The sequence below is a fragment of the Oncorhynchus nerka genome, linkage group LG9b, assembly GCF_034236695.1.
Source record: "Oncorhynchus nerka isolate Pitt River linkage group LG9b, Oner_Uvic_2.0, whole genome shotgun sequence".
Lineage (NCBI taxonomy): Eukaryota > Metazoa > Chordata > Actinopteri > Salmoniformes > Salmonidae > Oncorhynchus > Oncorhynchus nerka.
Genome location: NC_088424.1, coordinates 9,849,477 through 9,872,235, shown reverse-complemented (window position 1 = coordinate 9,872,235; position 22,759 = coordinate 9,849,477). Strand labels below are relative to the sequence as shown.

General features: G+C 41.0%; 1 protein-coding gene across 14 annotated transcripts in view; it reads left to right on the top strand.

Moving 5' to 3' along the window:
* amph (amphiphysin) overlaps positions 1–22,759 on the top strand; it is a 139,090-nt gene that overhangs the window by 78,471 nt on the left and 37,860 nt on the right. For 13 of the 14 annotated variants that reach the window (XM_029642006.2, XM_029642001.2, XM_029641997.2 and 10 more), the window contains exons 8-11: positions 2,565–2,640; positions 13,863–13,945; positions 17,399–17,537; positions 21,544–21,660. In XM_029642006.2, the coding sequence (XP_029497866.1) occupies positions 2,565–2,640; positions 13,863–13,945; positions 17,399–17,537; positions 21,544–21,660 (415 nt within the window). The remainder of the gene's footprint in view (positions 1–2,564; positions 2,641–13,862; positions 13,946–17,398; positions 17,538–21,543; positions 21,661–22,759) is intronic. The other variant, XM_029641993.2, reaches the window with a different exon arrangement.

Genomic DNA, 22,759 nt, shown 5'->3' with positions numbered 1-22,759 from the left:
TGTGTGAATGACAGACATGATGTACAGAATAATGTACATTTAATAATGAAATGTGAATGGAAACAATGAATTGTGGCTTTACAGCTATAGAAAGCCCTAAATATGAGTATTTCCTAGATTGAGAGATTCAGTCTAAGCACCACCATTAGGATGAGAAATAGAATTCAACACAGCATAATAATATCATGGTGCATTCAGACTTAGGGGATTGCCTGAAAATGGGCTGACAGAATCACAATAATAAAATCAGATTTCCTTTCAGTCGATCTCTGTTTCTGTCAGATAGAGGGACATGCAGTTAAACTAGTGGTGAGATAAGGTGTTAGGGAATTTGATCTGTTCTGGGGGAGAGATATTGTCCATTTTGTTGTGTGTGTGTGCAGGTGTCCTCAATGTTCATATAACATTTAGTTTTTCCTCCTTATCAATGAGGTAGCCAGGCTCACACAGAAGGCTAAGCAGAATTGCCTTGTGACTAGGGAAACGCCTAACCAGATGGTGACTAGCTAGGTTGCCAACTGGAGCCAACTGCTATTGTGCAATGAATTGGACTGTTAATATAGCTGTCTATTTAACAAAAGAGACCTGTCTTCCAAAATCTCTCTAGAAGTTAAGGGGTGTTCACTATATCCAAATTGAAGACTGGCCAATAAAAATAACTGCATGTGTAGTGGATCTGGTGTAGCGGTCTAAGCTCCCGATACCGGACCACATATGCTCCCTGTAGACAGAGGTCCCAGCCCCATCTCGGCCACCCTCTCTACATCTCCCGCTGTACTGACAAAAATACTTTAAAAAATATACACAAGGAGGACCATATTCTATTACCATTAGGCAACTCAGACAATTTCCTAGGGCCTCACATCATCAGAGGGCCTCGTGAACTTGGCATAATTTCATTTAATAATACGTACAGTAATAGAAGAGCTAAGACTCTTTCTATTTCCCTCTACAACGCTTACAAGCTGCGCAGGACACGTTAGAAGGGAGTGTGACAAAACCGCAATTGAAAATAATGCATTTATTTTATTCTACACACACAATTATTACCTGGCAGTCTTTCCAATACCCTTTCTGATGCATTTCACACACTTTTGGAAGCAAATAAAAAATTGTTACACTTTTCCCATATTCAAGTAATTTGACATATTTTCTTATTAGCCTTATGAACATAGAAACTTGGTTGCAGTTTGTATCTGTGCTAGAATGGTTAAAAATATAGGTACTGGTTGATATACAAAATCAAAAATCGAATCACTTTTTATTAGTCACACGCTTCGAATACAGTGAAATGCTTACTTTTAAGCCCCTAACCAACAATGTAGTTTAAAAATATGAATAAGAAATAAACCAGATAGGACCATTATCATTTCTAAATACATTCTATCATATTCAAAAATAACTGCCTTTCTTCTGGCCCACAAATTGCTTTCAATAACAAAAAAAATGGTTTGTCCCTCCGTTGAAATGATGTGGTGATGTAAAGACCTTTACTATTTTCAGGAAGCCTTTTCATTCTGCTTCGTTCAACTAAAAAAAGGCCAGTTCCAAACAGCTCTTCTTTCAGTAACCATGATTTTGTTGAACAGTCGTGGGGGCCTACAAATCCCAAAGTCCGCCCCTGTGTGTGTTTGTGTGTGTACACTGTATGTGTGTTGCCATCTTGAGCACACTGGCTGCTCACTGGAGAAGAATGCTTGCAGCCGTGGTTACCTAATCTGTCCAATGAGAAGGCATCCTCTCTACAATGCCCTCTAGCACTGCTCTACTCATGGATGGGAATTGCAGTGCTTTTATTTTTAGCCCTATCATTATAACGACAGTCATCCTTTTGTTAAAACATCTGCTTCAACTGCTGAGCTACAGTATATGTGTTCAGGATATGTGTCAGAATCAATTCAACCCCTGTATGTGTTTGTGCTTGTGTGTGAATGAATGACCACAGGTCTCCTGCCTGCTTCATTGCAAAATGACAAGAGTTGAGTAGTGCTAGAGGGCATTGCGGAGAGAGGATCCTCACAAGGTCAACACAATGTTTGCTGTACACTTTGGTTGACCTTTTTCTGAAATTGGCACTTTTGGCTTATATGTTCAGCAGGAAGATGTGCTAGGAGTTCACATAAATAGCAGCAACAGATCGCAATTTAAAATACATATCTAACATTTTGCGAAGTAGTTGTTAAACAATGTATCAATCAATCAAATGTATTTTTTTAAAGCCCTTTTTACATCAGCAGTTGCCACAAAGTGCTTTACAGAAACCCAGCCTCAAATCCCAAAGAGCACAGTGGCCAGGAAACTCCCTAGAAGGCAATAACCATGTATAGGGGACTGTAGTTAAACAGTGTTTTGTATCTCTGACTACCAGTTTGATATGGTTTTATTTTTTTGAAAAGTATATCGTTATGGTAACTGTTCATTCGAATGTATGGAATTCTTCATTCTAACAGCATTCACCTTACAGCTGAGGCTGTCCATTTAAGAGCTCTTTTAGGGCTTTAATGAAGATGTTTGTTGGTGACAAAACATCACCATAGTAACATATGTGTTCCCCCCCCTTCTAGCCGAGTTGGTTTTTACGTGAACACATTCAAGAACGTGACGAACCTGGAGGCCAAATTCCACCGGGAAATCTCTGTGGTAAGTAACAAAAATAGAAATTCTCAAGGCGATGTGCTTTCGAAGTTTGAGTCTCTTTCTTCTGACATTGCATCAACACAAGGGATAAAGTACCATACATGGTGATGATGTACCATGAGGTTTACCATGGGTGTCTCTGAATGTTCATCTACAGTATGCTTAGCGTATCCAAACATATATACAGCGGCGAGAAAAAGTATATGAACCCTTTGGTATTACCTGGATTTCTGCATACAATTTGACATACAATTTGATCTGATCTTCATCTAAGCCACAACAATAGACTTAACACAGTGTGCTTAAACTAATAACACACAAATTGTTGCATTTTTCTTGTCTATATTGAATACATCAATAAAACGCTCACAGTGTAGGTTGGGAAAAGTATGTGAACCCCTAGGCTAATGACCTGTCCAAAAGCTATTTGGAGTCAGGAGTCAGCTAACCTGGAGTCCAATCAATGAGACGAGATTGGAGATGTTGGTTAGAGCTGCCTTGCCGTATAAAAAAACACTCACAAAATTTGATTTAGCTATTCACAATAAGCATTGCCTGATGTGAACCATGCCTCGAACAAAATAAATCTCAGAAGACCTAAGATGAAGAATTGTTGACTTGCATAAAGCTGGAAAAGGTTACAAAAGTATCTCTAAAGGCCTTGATGTTCATCCATCCACGATAAGACAAATTGTCTATAAATGGAGAAAGTTGCTACTCTCCCTAGGAGTGGCCGTCCTGCAAAGATGACCGCAAGAGCACACAGTGCAGAATGCTCAATGAGGTTTAAGAAGAATCCTAGAGTGTCAGCTAAAGACTTACAGAAATCTCTGGAAGATGCTAACATGAAGTCTACGATACATAAAACACTAAACAAGAATGGTGTTCATGGGAGGACACCATGGAAGAAGCCACTGCTGTCCAAAAAAAACATTGCTGCATGTCTGTTGTTCGCAAAAGATTCTGTGGACAGATGAAACTAAAGTTGTGTTGTTTGGAAGGAACACACAACACTATGTGTGGAGAAAAAAAGGCACAGAACACCAACATCAAAACCTCATTCCAACTGTAAACTATGGTGGAGGGAGCATCATGGTTTGGGGCTGCTTTGCTGCCTCAAGGCCTGGACAGCTTGCTATCATCGACGGAAAAATGAATTCCCAAGTTTATCAAGATTTTGCAGGAGAATGTAAGGCTATCTGTCCGCCAATTGAAGCTCAACAGAAGTTAGGTGATGCAACAGGACAACAACCTATTTGACAGATGTAAATCAACAACAGAATGGCTTGAAGAGAAGAAAATATGCCTTCTGGAGTGGCACAGTCAGTCCTGACCTCAACCCGATTGAGATGCTGTGGCATGACCTTGAGAGTGGTTCACACTAGACATCCCATGAATATTGCTGAACTGAAACAGTTTTGTAAAGACGAATGGTCCAAAATTCCTCCTGACCGTTGTGCAGGTCTGATCGGCAACTACGGAAAACGTTTGTTTGAGGTTTTTGCTGCCAAAGGAGGGTCAACCTGTTATTAAAACCATGGGTCTACATACTTTTTCCAACCTGCACTGTGAATGTTTACACGGTGTGATCAATAAATAGATGAAAAATTATAATTATGTGTGTGTTATTAGTTTAAGCAGACTGTGTTTGTCTATTGTTGTGACTCAGATGAAGATCAGATAAAATGTTATGACCAATTTATGCAGAAAACCAGGTATTTCTAAAGGGTTCACATACTTTTCTTCCCACTACTTTTTTGAAGTTCATTTTATACAGAAGAGAGCTGGGAGACAGAGGGAACATAGTGTGTGTAACCTTTATTTAACTAGGCAAGTCAGTTAGGAACACATTTTTATTTACAATGACAACCTACTTGGGAACAGTGTTCAGGGGCAGAACGACACATTTTTACCTCGTCAGCTCAAGTATTTGACCCAGCAACCTTTCGGTTACTGGCCCAACACTCTAACCACTAGGCTACCTGTCGCCCCAGGTAACCTAGTGGTTAGACCGGTGAGGCCGGGATTCGATCCCACGCAGGCAGGAGATTGCATACATTCTCAGTGAGGCAGCCCTAACCGCTTGACCAACCTCAAGCACCAGACAGTGAAGAGAAACAGTAATTCTTGTTTTCCAAAACAATCATCACTGCTCTTTACTTCTATATCATGGGCTTACATCATATCACATTAGCCTTGATCATATAGCCTACTTTTGAAATGTTCTGATATCTTTCCACCATTCACTAAGACATACACCAAATGACTAATTCAACAATTTATTCAAATGGAAATGGACAAATTGCTGATTCAAGGAGCAGGAAAATTACAGCTCACGATGGTAATGACTTCATGTGGAATTGAAAACGTCAATACACAAGACGTTTACATCTCCTTGAGCAGAATACATTTTTTGTCAATTGTAAAATTATTTACCTCGAAATAAAGGGTTTATATTAAGATTTTGCTGTACTTAACACTTGTAATTAGAACATTAAAATCCTTTCACTTCAAATATGGGCTGAAAACCTAGCATTATAGCTTCAAATTTGCACCTGCAGTTTCTGTAATAACACCTCTCTTCCTGTCAGTGACCAAGAGTGAAACACTATAATTTAGGCCTTCCTCTTTCCTTCAGAAATGCTAGTCAATCATAATTTGTTTGTGTGTAGGAAATATCAGAGGTAAGGCAAGCCTGTGAACCAGAACTCAGCTCTCTTTGTCTCTGGTTTGCCGTTGAAATATTGAATTCTGAACATAGTCATAAAGCTTCAGAATACCAATGTGAACATGTTACTAAGGCAAGTCGGGAGAATGCTACGAGAGTGACAGAAACTGCTAACGCCATTTTCGTTAACCTTTGATAAATCACCTGAAAGAAACATGCCAGTACTGTGTTGGACTGAATTTACAACCCTGTGTCCTCTGAGGAATACTGGTTCAGGGGTATCAAATCAAATCAAAGTCTATTTGTCACGTGCGCCGAATACAGCAGGTGTAGACCTTACAGTGAAATGCTTACTTACAGGCTCTAACCAATAGTGCCAAAAAGGTATTAGGTGAACAATAGGTAAGTAAAGAAATAAAACAACAGCAAAAAGACAGTGAAAAATAACAGTAGCGAGGCTACATACAGACACGGGATAGTCAGGCTGATTTGAGGTAGTATGTTCATGTAGATATGGTTAAAGTAACTATGCATATATGATGAACAGAGAGCAGCAGTAGCGTAAAGGAGGGGTTGGCAGGTGGTGGGTGGCGGAACACAATGCAGATAGCCCGGTTAGCCAATGTGCGGGAGCACTGGTTGGTCGGCCCAATTGAGGTAGTATGTACATGAATGTATAATTAAAGTGACTGCATATATGAGAAACAGAGAGTAGCAGCAGCGTAAAAGAGGGGTTGGGAGGGGGAACACAATGCAAATAGTCCGGGTAACCATTTGATTACCTGTTCAGGAGTCTTATGGCTTGGGGGTAAAAACTGAGAAGCCTTTTTGTCCTAGACTTGGCACTCCAGTACCGCTTGCCATGCGGTAGTAGAGAGAACAATCTATGACTGGGGTGTCTGGTGTCTTTGACGATTTTCAGGGCCTTCCTCTGACACCGCCTGGTGTAGAGGTCCTGGATGGCAGGCAGCTTAGCCCCAGTGATGTTCTGGGCCGTATGCACTACCCTCTGTAGTGCCTTGCTGTCGAAGGCCGAGCAATTGCCGTACCAGGCAGTGATGCAACCAGTGCTCTGGATGTTGCTGCTGTAGAACCGTTTGAGGATCTCAGGACCCATGACAAATCTTTTTAGTTTCCTGAGGGGGATAAGGCTTTGTCGTGCCCTCTTCACGACTGTCTAGGTGTGTTTGGACCATTCTAGTTTGTTGTTGATGTGGGCACCAAGGAACTTGAAGTTCTCAACCTGCTCCACTACAGCCCTGTCGATGAGAATGGGGGCATGCTTGGTCCTCCTTTTCCTTTAGTCCACAATCATCTCCTTAGTCTTGGTTACATTGAGGGATAGGTTGTTATTCTGGCACCACCCGGCCAGGTCTCTGACCTCCTCCCTATAGGCTGTCTCGTCGTTGTCTGTGATCACTGTTGTGTCGTCTGCAAACTTAATGATGGTGTTGGCTTTGTGCCTGGCCATGCAGTCATGGTTGAACAGGGAGTACAGGAGGGGATTGAGCACGCAACCCTGGGGAGCTCCAGTGTTGAGGATCAGCATGGCAGATGTGTTGCTACCTACCCTCACCACTTGGGGGTGGCCCATCAGGAAGTCCAGGATCCAGTTGCAGAGGGAGGCGTTTAGTCCCAGGATCCTTAGCTTAGTACCATAGGGTACTATGGTGATGAATGCTGAGCTGTAGTCAATGAATAGCATTTTCACATAAGTGTTCCTTTTGTCCAGGTGGGAAAGGGATGTGTGGAGTGCAATAGAGATGGCATCATCTGTGGATCTGTTTGGGCAGTATGCAAATTGGAGTAGGTCTAGGGTTTCTGGGATAATGGTGTTGATGTGAGCCATCACCAGCCTTTCAAAGCACTTCATGACTACGGACGTGAATGCTACGGGTCTGTAGTCATTTAGTTAGGTTGCCTTTGTGTTCTTGGACACAGGGACTATGGTGGTCTGCTTGAAACATGAAGGTATTACAGACTCAATCTGTGTTTGGCTCAATGCTATTTCAACTCCATTAATGAAGTGCACTGAGGAAAATACTCATCAATGATGATGTTTTTATTTGACTTCCTGAAATAACTTTAGGCCAGCACATGATTCGCTCACAATTACCCACTTAAACCTTATTATCCTGTGTTCAAAGGTACTGCATTTCCATCTAGCAGGGACAGCACTGTTATGTAAGATTGTAATTGTCTTACTGAGGTCTAGGGAAAGGACTACAGTAACTGCCACATATTAGGCCTATCATATTGTATTGGCTGTCAGCAGTATTACTGGTGAATATAAAGGTCATTGTGTTACTAAGGTGTGTCAAAGTATTAATCTTACACTACTCATTTGAGCTGTTGTTTTTAACGTTATTCTTTGTAGGCAATGGAAATATAATATGAGTTCTGTTGTGTCCCAAATGGTACCCTATTCCCTAAACTATAGCCTCTTGCAATTCCTATCCTCACTACCCATCCACATCGTGTGTGTGTGTCCTAACATTTTTATCTCGAAGTTCAACATTTGCGGTGACAGACATCCATTTTAGCTTCTGGTTCTAGACTGCCCTCTGCAGGGAAAAGTATAAATTGTGCCTCATTAATTCATTTTTCATTTACTTCAGAGTTTGAGTCAATTTAACCTGAAGTTGCAAATGTAAAATAAACGCTTCTGATGGCCTTTTTCTTTCTAATCCTTCTGCACCGTTCAACCAATCCAGTAAATGTGGAGTTAAGATAGAGTGTCGCCTTGTAAGAATGCATTTCATAAGGTGAATGCACCAATTTGTAAGTCGCTCTGGATAAGAGCGTCTGCTAAATGACGTAAATGTAAATGTAAATGCACTGGGTGGGGTCAATTCAATTGAAAGGCAGTTAATTCAGGAAGAGAACTGAAACTACAATTCAATATCATTTTTTTATGGCATCTGAATAAACTGAAAAGTAGAAGTTATTTATTTCAAGAGTTTTTCCATTTGTGAATTTTACATTTAAATCACTTCCTGAATTGACTACCTTCAATTGGAATTGACCACAACCCTGATTTATTTATATTTATTTAATTGATCCTTTATTTTTGAGTACTCTCGGTCACCCAGCAAGCACCTGCGAAATCGTGATTTGTCCAAATGATCAGTGAATAAAAATTTGCGTACTGGAACGAAGTTCCTCATTAGTCGTGTCATCCCACAGTCTGTCGACAGATCCTACTACCAATAATGTTAGGCCTTTGATTGAGAATGGTGCCGAAGGGGATGGCTGCCGTTTTACGGACTCCTAACCAATTGTGCTATTTTCTGTTTTTTCATGTTGTTTGTAATTTATTTTGTACATAATATTTCTGCCACCGTCTATTATGAACGATAAGAGCTCCTGGATATCAGAACAGCGATAACTCTCTTCGAACTGGACAAAGCTTTTTCTTTAACAAGTTGGACGTGAAGGATTTACTTCTGCTCCCAGACCAGGCCCAAATCCCCATCATTAACATGAAGAGGAGACGCTGATACATGAGACGCAGATCCAGCTGCCTCGTGAGAATTCGTTGGAATGTTAGTAACCCGCCTCTACCATCCATCCTACTGGCCAACATGCAATCATTGGAGCATAAACTGGATGAGCTCCATTCGAGATTATCCTACCAATGGGACATTAAAAACTGTAATTTCTTATGTTTCACAGAGTCGTGGCTGAACGACGACATGGATAATAGAGTATACAGTTGGCTGGGTCTTCCATACATTGGCAAGACAGAACAGCTACCTCCGGTAAGACGAGGGGTGGGGGTCTGTGTCTATTTGTCAATAACAGCTGGTGCGCGAAATCTAATATTAAAGAAGTCTTGAGGTTTTGCCCGCTTGAGGTAGAGTATCACATGATAAGCTGTAGACTACACAATTTACCAAGAGTTTTCATCTGTATTTTTTGGAGCTGTCTATTTACCACCACAAACCGATGTTGGCACTAAGACCGCACTCAACGAGCTGTATAAGGCTATAAGCAAACTGGAAAAGGCTCATCCAGAGGCGGTGCTTCTAGTGGCCGGGGACTTTAATGCAGGAAAACTTTAATCCATTTTACCTAATTTCTACCAGCATGTAACATGTGCAACCAGAAGAAAAAAACTCTAGATCACCTTTAATCCAGACACAGAGATGGGTAAAAAGCTCTCCCTCCTCCTCCATTTAGCAAATCTGACCATAATTCTATCCTCCAGATTCCTGTTTACAACAAAAAAACTAAAGAAGGAAGTACTAGCGACTCACTCAATGCGGAAGTGGTCAGATGACGGAGATGCTAAGCTACAGGACTGTTTTGCTAGCACAGTATGAAATATGTTCTGGGATTCATCCAATGGCATTGAGGAGTATACCACATCAGTCACTGGTTTCATTAATAAGTGCATTGATGACATCATCCCCATAGTGACTGTACATACATATAACAACCAGAAGCCATGGATTACAGGCAACAGCTGCACTGAGCTAAAGGGTAGAGCTGCCGCTTTCAAGGAGCGGGACACTTACCCAGATGCTTATAAGAAATCCCGCTATGCCCTCCAGACGAACCATCAAACAGGCAAAGCGTCAATACAGGACTAAGATTGAAACCTACTACACCGGCTCTGGTGCTCGTCGGATGTGGCAGGGCATGCAAACTATTACGGACTACAAAGAGAAGCCCAGCCGTGAGCTGCCCAGTGACGCGAGCCTAACAGACGAGCTAAATTACTTCTATTTGCGCTTTGAGGCAAGCAACATTGAAGCATGCATGAGAGCACCAGCTGTTCCAGATGACTGTGTGATCATGCTCTCCATAGCCGATGTGAGTAAGACCTTTAATAACACTCCTGCTGTGTTCCGGTCGAATTGGACCGATTTGACAAGTTTTCTCTTTGAAAAATGTAGTTAATTTAATCTGATTGTCATAAGGTTCCATGACTTTGTCCACACAGGGCATCTGAACACACAGAATACTTTTTGGTGTTTTATTGAACTTTCGTACATCTGTGGTGTTCCCGGTAAAAAATGACCGGTCATTAGAAATGAGTGGGTGTGACTACAATTACTGTGTACAAAATTGAGTTCAGTCACATGCCCATTCATTAGATGGACTTCCTCTCCCAGACCCCCACATGCATGTGTGTATGAACACACACACTGACACCTCACTCCCATGGCAACCCCCAAGGGAACCTTTCCCCAATAGAATCTTTCCCCCACGAGAACCACACCTGTTGGCATTCTCACAAACAATCGCAACATTGTTTCAAGAATATATAGAACTTTTCTCGCAGCTTTGGTATATAAAGCTTTTTTGAGGCCTTACTCACAATTCATTATGTGGCAGCACAATGACCAAGCGATATACTGTATGTGAGGCTCTTGATCATATCTTTGATCTTGACACTGGTGAGGAAGAGAGAGTTCTTGTTCAACTTTGTCACAAAGTAGTCTGTGATAAATAGCACAATATGTTTCATTTAAGTATTTGTTATAGTCAAAATAATCCATACATTATGCATTTTTTAAAACCCCAAAACGAGTTGAATGAGCTCAGGTCAATGAGCCATACAGGTTAGCCTAGTGGTTAGAGCGTTGGACTAGTAACCGGAAGGTTGCAAGTTCAAATCCCCGAGCTGACAAGGTGCAAATCTGTCGTTCTGCCCCTGAACAGGCAGTTAACCCACTGTTCCTAGACCGTCATTCAAAATAAGAATTTCTTCTTAACTGACTTGCCTAGTTAAATAAAAAAAAAAAGATCTAACACAACATTAGGTGATAATATATGTATTATTATGTATTTATAATCAGCTATATTGGGGCGGTCATTTTGGACCGGGAACACAGAATTAATTAACATGGAACGAACACAATCTGTAGACAGATCAACATTCACAAGGCCGCAGGGCCAGACGGATTACCAGGACATGTACTCAGAGCATGCGCTGACCAACTGGCAAGTGTACTCACTGATATTTTCAGCCTGTCCCAGACTTAAGTCTGTAATACCTACATGTTTTAAGCAGACCACCATAGTCCCTGTGCCCAAGAACGCCACGGCAGAGGAAGGCCCTGAAAATTGTCAAAGACTCCTGCCACCACAGTCATAGACTGTTCTCTCTGCTATCGCATGGCAAGCGGTACCGGAGCGCAAGTCTAGGTCCAAAAGGCTCCAAGCCATAAGACTGCTGAACAGTTAATAAAATGTCTACCCGGACTATTTGCATTGACCCCTGCTGCTACTGGCTGTTTATTGTCTGTGCATAGTCACTTTACCCCTACCTACATGTACATATTACCGTAATTACCTTGACTTACCTGTACCCCTTCACATTGACTCGGTACCGGTACCCCTGTATATAGCCTCATTATAGTTTTAATTTTATTTTGTAAATATTTTCTTAACTGCATTGTTGGTTAAGGACTTTTAAGTAAGCATTTCACTGTAACTTTTTGTGTTCAGTGCATGTGACAAATAAAATGTGATTTGGCATGCGTCTGTCCACAAGAGATGAATTTGAAAGATAATTGTATCTCAAGAAGAAATCCATGTTTTTGATACTGACATTAGATATTTCATATTTTCCATGTTGTTGTGCATTGGGATGTAAATGATGCACAGGTGTACTGTTGGAAGGACGTAGCATTTGCCGATTCTGAGTATGGAGTGGCAGGGTAGCCTAGTGGTTAGAGCGTTCAAACCCCCAAGCTGCAAGTTCAAACCCCCAAGCTGACAAGGTACAATTCTGTCGTTCTGACCCTGAATAGGCAGTTAACCCACTTTTCCTAGGCCATCATTGAAATAAGAAATAAATAAGAATTTGTTCTTAACTGACTTGCCTCGTTAAATAAAGATAAAAAATGAGTCAGAGTCACCGGCTGCTTATACTGTATTATAGGAGTGGTCACTGGGGTCAAGATTTCTGAAGAGATGTAGTCTGGAGTGGTTTAGCCGCTGCTGCAAGAACACATACTGTGTCGGCGTGGGATGGGATACGGCCCACTGCCTTCATTTTTAATACATATGTTTAGCTACACGAATCCGCGAGATCAGAGACTTAGTCACTGTATGATGTCTCTAGAAATGTAGAAGAAAAACAATTGTAGAGTGGTGTAGTCCAACATTTTTCATCTTATTGAATGGAGACAGTGAGAGAGGAAAGTTGGAAGAGGGTTTGTGTCAGAAGGGAGTGGGCAGGTGGCCTAAGGTGGTCGAGCGGTCTGTGCCGCAGCCTACGGTGTCGACATATGTTTGAATCCGGAACACTGTCCTTTGACACAACCTCTATCTTTCCCCACTGTCATCCTCTCTCTCTGTTCAATAAAGTCAGAAAATAGCTACAAATATGTATAAAAGCTCCCAAGATCAGGGTGTTGATTTTGTCAATCCCGACCAGACGAGATCCTGACATGCAGGTTAAAATACCAAAACCAACTATGAACCAACTATATTAATTTGGGGACAGGTGGAAACGCACATAAAACATGAAACATAAACACCCCCCACCCCCAAGACATTTTTGGGGCTGACTCTCGGCCTTCCATCCGCGTCGCCGTGCTGCCTCCTCATACCAGCGCCTCTCCGCTTTCACCGCCTCCAGTTCTTCTTTGGGGCGGCGATATTATCCAGGCTGTGCCCAGGGTCCTTTTCCGTCCAATATCTCCTCCCAAGTCGTATATTCCAAACTTTGTTGCTCCTGCTGCCGCTGCCTGTCACCACGCTGCTTGGTCCTGTTGTGGTGGGTGATTCTGTTACGGTTTTCTTCCGTCGAAAGAGAGTCGGACCAAAATGCAGCGTGGTAATTTTCATACATGTTTAATAATGATGAAAAACGAACAATACAAAAACAACAAACGTAACGTGAAAACCTATACAGCCTATCTTGTGACTACAAACACAGAGACAGGAACAATCACCCACGAAACACTCAAAGAATATGGCTGCCTAAATATGGTTCCCAATCAGAGACAACGATAATCACCTGCCTCTGATTGAGAACCAATTCAGACAGCCATAGACTATGCTAGACAACCCTACTAAGCCACAATCCCAATACAAAAACACACCACAAAATAAACCCATGTCACACCCTGGCCTAACCAAAATAATAAAGAAAACACAGAATACTAAGACCAGGGTGTGACACCCCTGTTTCTGAGAAAATGTTTGTACCCGGGGCACCATTGGGAATGAGACCTTGGTCTCAATTGGGCTAAGCTGAATAAATAAAAGTTCATAAAAATAATAAATAACAGTGACTACTTCATGCTGATATTTAGTGGTTACAGACTTTCTTTTGCTGGCTGTTGTTTATGATTGAACTGAATGGGACAGGGAAGGAACGAGGCAACATGGCGGAATTGGTGCACTATGACAAAAGTAGTATTTCACTATTGGTAACTGGCCCCCCTCATATAAATGATATTGATATGGTATTGCGATACGTGCGAAGCCCATGCTAACATGTAAAGAAAGGAGTTGGATGTTCTACCTTTAACACTTTTATCACATCAACATTTGTCTCTCTCTTTCCTCTATCTCTCTCTTCTGGCTGTTGTAGCTCTGTAAGCAGCTGTATGAAGTGATGACCAAGCTGGGAGAGCAACACTCTGACAAAATGTTCACCATACAGGGAGCGCCCAGGTGAGCAGTTTCCATATGTCAGCTTTAATATTGCAGATAGATTATGCGTTCTATCAATGTAATTGTCTGCATCATTTCCAAACTCCCACATATTTATTCATTTCCCCTAACCCCTCCCTTAATTGATGTAAACTAATGGACAACAACACTTAGGTTTCTACTTCCAGCTTATACATATTAGAGGGCTGTTGTAATGCATGTGGGATCAAATGATAACAAAAAGGGTCAATCGGAGCTAATGAAACAGGTTTTTGTTGAGCTGTTCAACACCCTAAAAGGCCCTGAAAAGCAGCCGATTATCTCTGGTCCCATGCCGTCGCTGGGTCACGGCTGTGAAAGTTTCAGCAGGCTCTTAGCACTTCATATCTGGCTTAAAGACTAGTGCCACTCTGTTGGCATAACTTTTATTGACAATTTGAACACTTTTTGGAAACAAAAGATGCTCTACACCAGGTATTCCCAAACTGGAGAACGGGGTACGCGCAATGCCGTCGGGGGTATGCCAAATACAAATGTGATTCACATTAAAAATATATATATTTACGTTACCGTTCAAAGGTTTGCGGTCACTTAGAGAAATGTCCTTGTTTTTGACATTTTTTAATTGATCAGAACTACAATGTAGACATTGTTAATGTTTTAAATGACTATTGTAGCTGGAAACAAAAAAAAAAAACATTTTTTTTTGGAATATCTACATAGGTGTACAGATGCCCATTATCAGCAACCACCACTCCTGTGTTCCAATGGCACGTTGTGTTAGCTAATCCAAGTTTATCATTTTAAAAGGCTAATTGATCATTAGAAAACCCTTTTTCAATTATGTTAGCACAGCTGAAAACTGTTGTCCTGATGAAAGAATCAATAAAACTGACCTTCTTTAGACTAGTTGAGTATCTGGAGCATCAGCGTTTGTGGGTTCGATTACAGACTCAAAATGGCCAGAAACAAAGACCTTTCTTATGAAACAAAGACCTTTCTTATGAAACTCGCCAGTCTATTCTTGTTCTGAGAAATGAAGGCTATTCAATGCGAGAAATTGTCAAGAAACTGAAGATCTCGTACAACGCTGTGTACTACTGCCTTCACAGAACAGCGCAAACTGGCCCTAACCAGAATAGAAAGAGGAGTGGGAGGCCCCAGTGCACAACTGAGCAAGAGGACAAGTACATTAGTGTCTAGTTTGAGAAACAGACGCCTCACAAGTCGTCAACTGGCAGCTTCATTAAATAGTACCCCCAAAACACAACGTCAACAGTGAATAGTTGACTCCGGGATGCTGGCCTTCTTGACATTGTTCCTCTGTCCAGTGTCTGTGTTCTTTTGCCCATCTTAATTTCTTCTTTTAACTAGGCAAGTCAGTATTTACAATGACGGCCTACACCGGCCAAACCCGGACGACTCTGGGCCAATTGTGTGCCGCCCTATGGGACTCCCAAATATGTCCGGTTGTGATAGAGCCTGGGCCGGCAGGGTAGCCTAGTTGTTAGAGCGTTGGACTAGTAACCGTAAGGTTGCAAGTTCAAATCCCCGAGCTGACAAGGTACAAATCTGTCGTTCTGCCCCTGAACAGGCAGTTAACCCACTGTTCCTAGGCTGTCATTGAAAATAAGAATTTGTTCTTAACTGACTTTCTTAACTGACTTGCCTAGTTAAATAAAGGTTAAAAAATAAATCAAACCAGGGTGTCTGTAGTGATGCCTCTAGCACTAAAGCAAAGCCTTAGACCACTGCACCAATTTAATACATTTTAGAATAAGGCTGTAACGTAACAAAGTGTGGAAAAGTCAAGGGATCTGAATACTTTCCAAATGGACTGTAGATGAGCTGGTTAAGAAGCTAATATTTAAAGTAGGCTTGTTCTACAGAAACAGATTGTGCCTTTCTCTAAGCAGTAGGAAGCAGAAAAGGTTGTCTGGACTAAAGACCCATAGATCTCTACATTACTCCCTATGCCCTACTTCATGAACTTCCATCTAACTGTGCTGTTGAAGTATAGACACCCGAGTTGCCTGATCCATTTACACGATTGGTTCCTAGGGTCTGCACCGAGCTAGGTAAATCCGCTTTTAGTTTTAATGCACTGTATTGCTGGAACAAAAATTTTAAATACATTTCATCTTGATGACCTGGTGCCATTCTGGCTATTTTAAAGTATTGACTGGGAACTTATTTGTGGATGAATGTTTTCTGGGTGATTTGTGATGTTTTATTTGTGCTTACGAAGTTTTATTTGTAGTTTTGTATTTTAATGTGTAGATATATTTATTGTGTCAATATGAATTTTTATATTGTATTATACAGGGCACATTTGGAAAAGAGACTGAGGTCTCAATAATAATGTTTTCCCTGTCAAAATAAAGGTAAAATTTAAAAAAAATATATATATATAAGGAAATCAGTCAATTGAAATAAATAAATTTAGGTCCAAATCTATGGATTTCACATGACTGGGAGTACAGATATCCATCTGTTGGTCACAGATACCTTTAAAAACACTTAAGGGCGTGGATCAGAGTATCTGGTGTGAGCACCATTTGCTTCATGCAGCGCAACACATCTCCTTCGCATAGATTTGATCAGGCTGTTAATTGTGGCCCGTGGAATGTTGTCCCACTCCTTTTCAATGGCTGTGCAAAGTTTATGAATATTGGCGGGAACTGGAACACGCTGTCGTACACGTCAATCCAGAGCATCCCAAACATTCTCTGGATCAGATGTGCCCTTGAGCAAGGAACTTAACCCTAATTTGCTCCCGGAGTGCCGTACTACTATGGCTGACCCTGTAAAACAACACATTTCAATGCACCTATCCGATGTATGTGACAATATAAACATCTTTATTTGCTATTCTGTCCAGGTCTCTTAAAAAATAGATCTTTAATCTCAATGAGACTAACCTGGTAATATGAAGCTAAAATATTTATTTATTTTAAACCTCTTTGACAAACCTATTAGCATTAGCTCATTTGTTAACATTGATCTTGTGTTGATTCCCAGTGGTCGCAATTAGAAGGTCCACACCCAATTCCAGTCGTCTATGGATAATGTATTCTATTTAACCTCATTCCATTATGTTAATTTATTTAAAATACAAATTGTAACCCAACATCCAAAGGATTATGTGCACAGGGAATGTTTCTCACATATGCAACATTTAAATGTATTTTAATTTAAACTTTGCAAATGAACTAAATAGCTGCTTTCTATGTGTCTATCTGTGGACAGCAAGTTAGAGTATATTTACACAAATAGCATGTCATATCCCAGCATTTGCACCCTCACCATTGTGTACTTTTCACGTTTAATTTAAATGACTATAACAGATTTACCCCCTCACACCACAAATATAGACAAGCCATATTCCTTGAGTTAGCCTTTCTCCTGTTGGCGCATGTGTTAATGAGTAAAACAAATATATATATCTTAATTGTTTTATCCTCTTTACCTCAGTGATTCAGGACCTTTGCGACTCTCTCGGGCCCCCTCGCCACCGGACAGCGACAGTGACGAGAGCCCAGTGGACACTCCTAACCACATGCTGGCGCCTGCCTCTCCCGGCCCGCCCCGGCCCAAATCTCCTTCAGGCCAGGTATGCCTTACCCCGTAACACTCCTATTGACAGCCACATGAATCTCCTACTTCAGTCCTGGATGCAGGTATTTGTTCCACCCTAGCACTAGCACACCTGGTTCAACTAATCAAAGCCTTTATGATTGGCTGATTAGTTGAATCGTGTGCTTTCCATTGGCTAGATCAACAAAGTCCACCCCTGTTGGTAACATGCTCTAACCAAACGCATGTAGCGCCAGACCAAAGTATTTCAGTATACTGTGTGACGCTCTAGTCTACTCAGTTGTACACTATCCATGTACAATTACACCACCGCGAGTCTTCCTTTGACGTATGCTAACCAAACACCTGTTCAGTAGTTTATATTCATTTCCAGCTAATTCTGGTTCAACAAGAGATAATTCAATTTGAAGTCAAACTAATCAATGACAGCCTGTTTATTTGAGAATCAGATTTGTTTAACCCACTGTAGTTGTAGAGGCAGTTTGAGATCATATTGACTTGTTATGGCTCTATTTCTTTCCCGCACACTTTGTATGTATTGTTATAATGGTGAGTAATAATCTCTCATGTGGTGTCACATTCATTTTTAAACACCATGGTTTAACTATACTAAGACTAGTGTTATATTTAGGTTGCGATGTGTTGATAGTTATGAAGGTACTGTTTGTGAGTGTGTGTGTGTGTGTGTGTGTGTGTGTGTGTTCGTGCAAAGAGGAGTGTCTTAACAATCCAAAACACACTACCCCATGCAAATCTCCCTATAGGAACCCAAAACCCAGATGATTTTTGTTTCCCAAATGCCAGACTTAAATGCACTTGTTGTCTTGGATGCCAACAATATTGTTGTTCTTGGATGCCAACATGGAGAACAGTGCCTTCGAAAAGTGTTCAGACCCCTTGTCCTTTTCCACGTTTTGTTACATTACAACCTTATTCTAAAATGGATTTGTTTTAAATAATCCTGAGCAATCTACACACAATACCCCATAATGGCAGAAACAGAAATAACTTATTTACATAAGTATTCAGACTCTTTGCTATGAGACTCGAAATTGATCTCAGGTGCATCCTGTTTCCATTGATCATCCTTGAGATGTTTCTACAACTTGATTGGAGTCCACCTCTGGTATATTCAATTGATTGGACATGACTTGAAAAGGCACACACCTGTCTATATAAGGTCCCACAGTTGACAGTGCATGTCAGAGCAAAAACAAAGCCATGAGGTCGAAGGAATTGTCCATAGAGCTCCAAGAGAGGATTGTGTCGAGACACAGATCTGGGGAAGGATACCAAAAAATATCTGCAACATTGAAAATTCCCAAGAACACAGTCACCTCCATTCTTAAATGGAAGAAGTTTGGAACCACCAAGACCTTTCCTAGAGCTGGCCGCCCTGCCAAACTGAGCAATCGGGGGAGAAGGGCCTTGGTCAAGGAGGTGGCCAAGAACCCGATAGTCACTCTGTCAGAGCTCCAGAATTCTTCTGTGGAGATGAGAGAATCTTCAGGAAGGACAACCATCTCTGCAGCCCTCCACCAATCAGGCATTAATGGTAGAGTGGCCAGACGGAAGCCACTCCTCAGTAAAAGGCACATGACCACCCGCTTGGAGTTTGCCAAAAGGTACCTAAAGACTTTTAGACCATGAGAAACAAGATTCTCTGGTCGGATGAAACCGATATTGAACTCTTTGGCCTGAATGCCAATAATCACGTCTGGGGGAAACCTGGCACCATCCAGATGTTTTTCAGCGGCAGGGATTGGGAGACTAGTCAGGATCGAGGCAAAGATGAGCGGAGCAAAGTACAGAGAGATCCTTGATGAAAATCTGCTCCAGAGCGCTCAGGACGTTCACCTTCCAACAGGACACCGACCTTAAGCACACAACCAAGACAACACAGAAGTGGCTTCGGGACAAGTCTCTGAATGTTCTTGAGTGGCCCAGCCAGAGCCCAGACTTGAACCCGATCGAACATCTCTGGAGAGACCTGAAAGTAGCTGTGCAGTAATTCACCCCATCCAACCTGACAGAGCATGAGAGGCTCTGCAGTGAAGAATGAGAAGAACTCCCCAAATACAGATGTGCCAAGCTTGTGGCGTCATACCCATGAAGGAGCGATGCTGTAATCTGTTGTGGAAATTCATGTATACTGAGAGAGACTTGGACAATTATTCAAGCAATCAATCTTTATTTAACATGGATTAAATATTGCAATAATGAAACTATCGACCACACACTTTGAAGTGTGTGTTGCCAAGAGCTTAACCTTTACAGACATGCAGAGTTCTTTAGATATCTGACACTAACAATGCTTAGTCATGGCTGGTCCCACACCTCCCATGCAGATTGGGGCATCATTAGTCACTCTGGGTTTATCCTGTCTTTATCTGCACCAGGCGGTGTTGTCTTATCCTCACCCTGGCTTAGTTTCTCAGATGCAAGGATGATTTTGAGACAATGATGGATAGTTCACTCTAGTTCCCTGCAGCTAATCTGGGCGTATGGTCACTAGAGACGGCTTGAGCTGACAAATGAGTTAAAGACTGCATTACATAGACAATAATGTGTTTTACTGGAGATAGCTTAGGAGTAGGCAGTTAACCCACTGTTCCTAGGCCGTCATTGAAAATAAGAATTTGTTCTTAACTGACTTGCCTAGTTAAATAAAGGTCAAATAAATAAATAAATAAACATTTTAAAAAAGGAGACCATAAAAACACAGCATTATCAGAACAAAAATGTCTTCCTATTTGTTAAGTATTAATTGCTAACTATTAATATCAAACAAACCAGGTAAATACATAACTTTTCTGTCACAAATCGCTGCCAAAGGTCCTTCAAGAAAGTACTGAGTAAAGGGTCTGAATAGTTATGTAAATGTGATATTTCCAGGATTTTTTATTTTATAAATTAGCTCACATTTCTAAAAACCTGTTTTCGCTTTGTCATTATGGGGTATTGTGTGTAGATTGATGAGGATATTTTTTAAATCAGTTTTAGAATAAGGTTGTAACGTAACAAAATGTGGAAAAAGTTGAGGGGTCTGAACACTTTCCGAAGGCACTGTATAGACTGCAGAACTCTCTGTGCATCGACGGTTCTATGATACATACACCACCACCACCAGACTAACATTTATTTTGTACAGTTGTACCAACAATTTTTTGTGCTTTTGATGTATAGTTTCTGTTTTCCACACCTGACTACTTTTGAATATTAATTTGAACTCTACAAGGACCAATCCAATCAAATATTGCCTGTATTTCCCATATCCAATTTGAACACAGCACAGTTTTTTTGGAAACGATTTTAGTTGTCTCCTCATGTTCACCTGTCCTTGGCTTTGTCTCTTTCCCTGCACATTGCATGTGATGTGCCATGGTAAGTTAGCATGTCACACTCAGTTTGTAGATCCCTGACTAGTATGAGTAGTAGACATATTTAGCATTAGCATGTTCACCTATCAGTGTTTCCTAAGGCATTCAGAGGTACTGTAGTATCTACTACACTACAGTATCTACTTCATGGTTATCTAACCATTGTTCATATTATGATTAAAACCAACCAGAATGTATACAGTTTACTTACTACAGTCAATTATATTTCATATATTCACATAAGATAAAAATGGATATGTTCTGTGAGCCCATTTAATTTGTATTGCCTTGGCAACCAAATTCTCCCTTAACCTCTTTAAGTACTCATGCAAGTCATACATATATTTCTGTAAAACATCTTCCAAGAGCAAGTTGTATAAGGTTCCGTGGTTATAAACAAATCTGGTCACTCTCCTATGATTGTCTAGATTGCCATAGTATAGTCACATGTTGAATACATGCACAGTCAATGATGATGTGAGATACAGGTGAATCAGTGAATTGCAGTATGTCTGACATGGAGTGGCATTAACAACCCCAAGAATGTATCCACCACGGAACTAAACTGAACACTTCATAGGATATCTATGTTACCTAACACCAAAACGCTAATGCTTCTGGCACCCTTCTCCACCTCCCCAGTTCAAAAAGGGACCACCAGTGCCCCCGCCACCCAAGACCCCGACCAAGGAGCTGCACCAGGAGCAGATAATCGACCTGTTTGGGGGCCAGTTCTTACCCGCGGCTACGCCCTCGCAGGTCAGTCACATCCTGGGTCCAATTTCACCATTTTAACAAGGGATTCTTATGCTCTCCTTTCCTTGGAAATGCATTGACATGATTGTATTTGTGAAAGCTATGCAGTGGAACTTTCCCATCTGTCTAGATGACCTTAGAGAGAGCATTTTCATCACAATCCAGGGCCCGGTTTCCTGAAAGAACTTAGTCTTACGAGTGTTTTAACGTTGCATCTTTCCTGCAACGGCCGAAGATGTAACATGCGTTTCCCAAAACACCACACAGAGAGAAGGTTCGCTAAGTGCGTTATTGACGTATGTGTCGATACTGATAGGATCGAAAGAAAGGCAACGCTGCTCTCGGATCAGCTTTCTCCATTCAAATCTTACTTTAGTATTTGAATTATTCCATAATACATTTACATTTTACATTTTACATTTAAGTCATTTAGCAGACGCTCTTATCCAGAGCGACTTACAAATTGGAGTACTAATACTAATACTAATTACGGATCAGCTCTCAGAGAGGAATTGTCACCTATTGGCTGCAAATATTGAGACGGCTTATTCTAATGCATACCCTATAATAATGCACTAAATCAAGATTTGGCACATCATTGCGCACCTGTTAGGCTACACAACATGAAATATATTCAGGCAAAAATTATAGACATTAGCCAAATAGCAAAATAAAACTCAATTGAATGAATACTAAATTGATTATTTCAATGTCATTTACATATATAGGCCTATGTAACCTCTACTGGAGGTAGGCTATGTATCTTTTAATGCAGTCATCTCGTTTTTTATTACATTTGTATTATTATTATTCTATATTTATTCAGGGAAACCCATTGAGAACAGGGTCTCATTCCCAAGGGTTTACTGATCACAACCAATACAATGTAAAACAGCAATCAATACAACATTTATGGAAACATTTAGTCCTCAGCTACTACGTCCTCAATTTAACACCTTAAACTACCCAAGCGGCACCAGAACATCTAATTGTAATGAGTTCTGCAAATTGCTCCAGCAGTGAGGTGCATTAAAACTCAACGTGGAATTTATCTAATTTAGTGGAGACCTGAGGAACCTCAATAGTTAGTCAATCCTGCGAG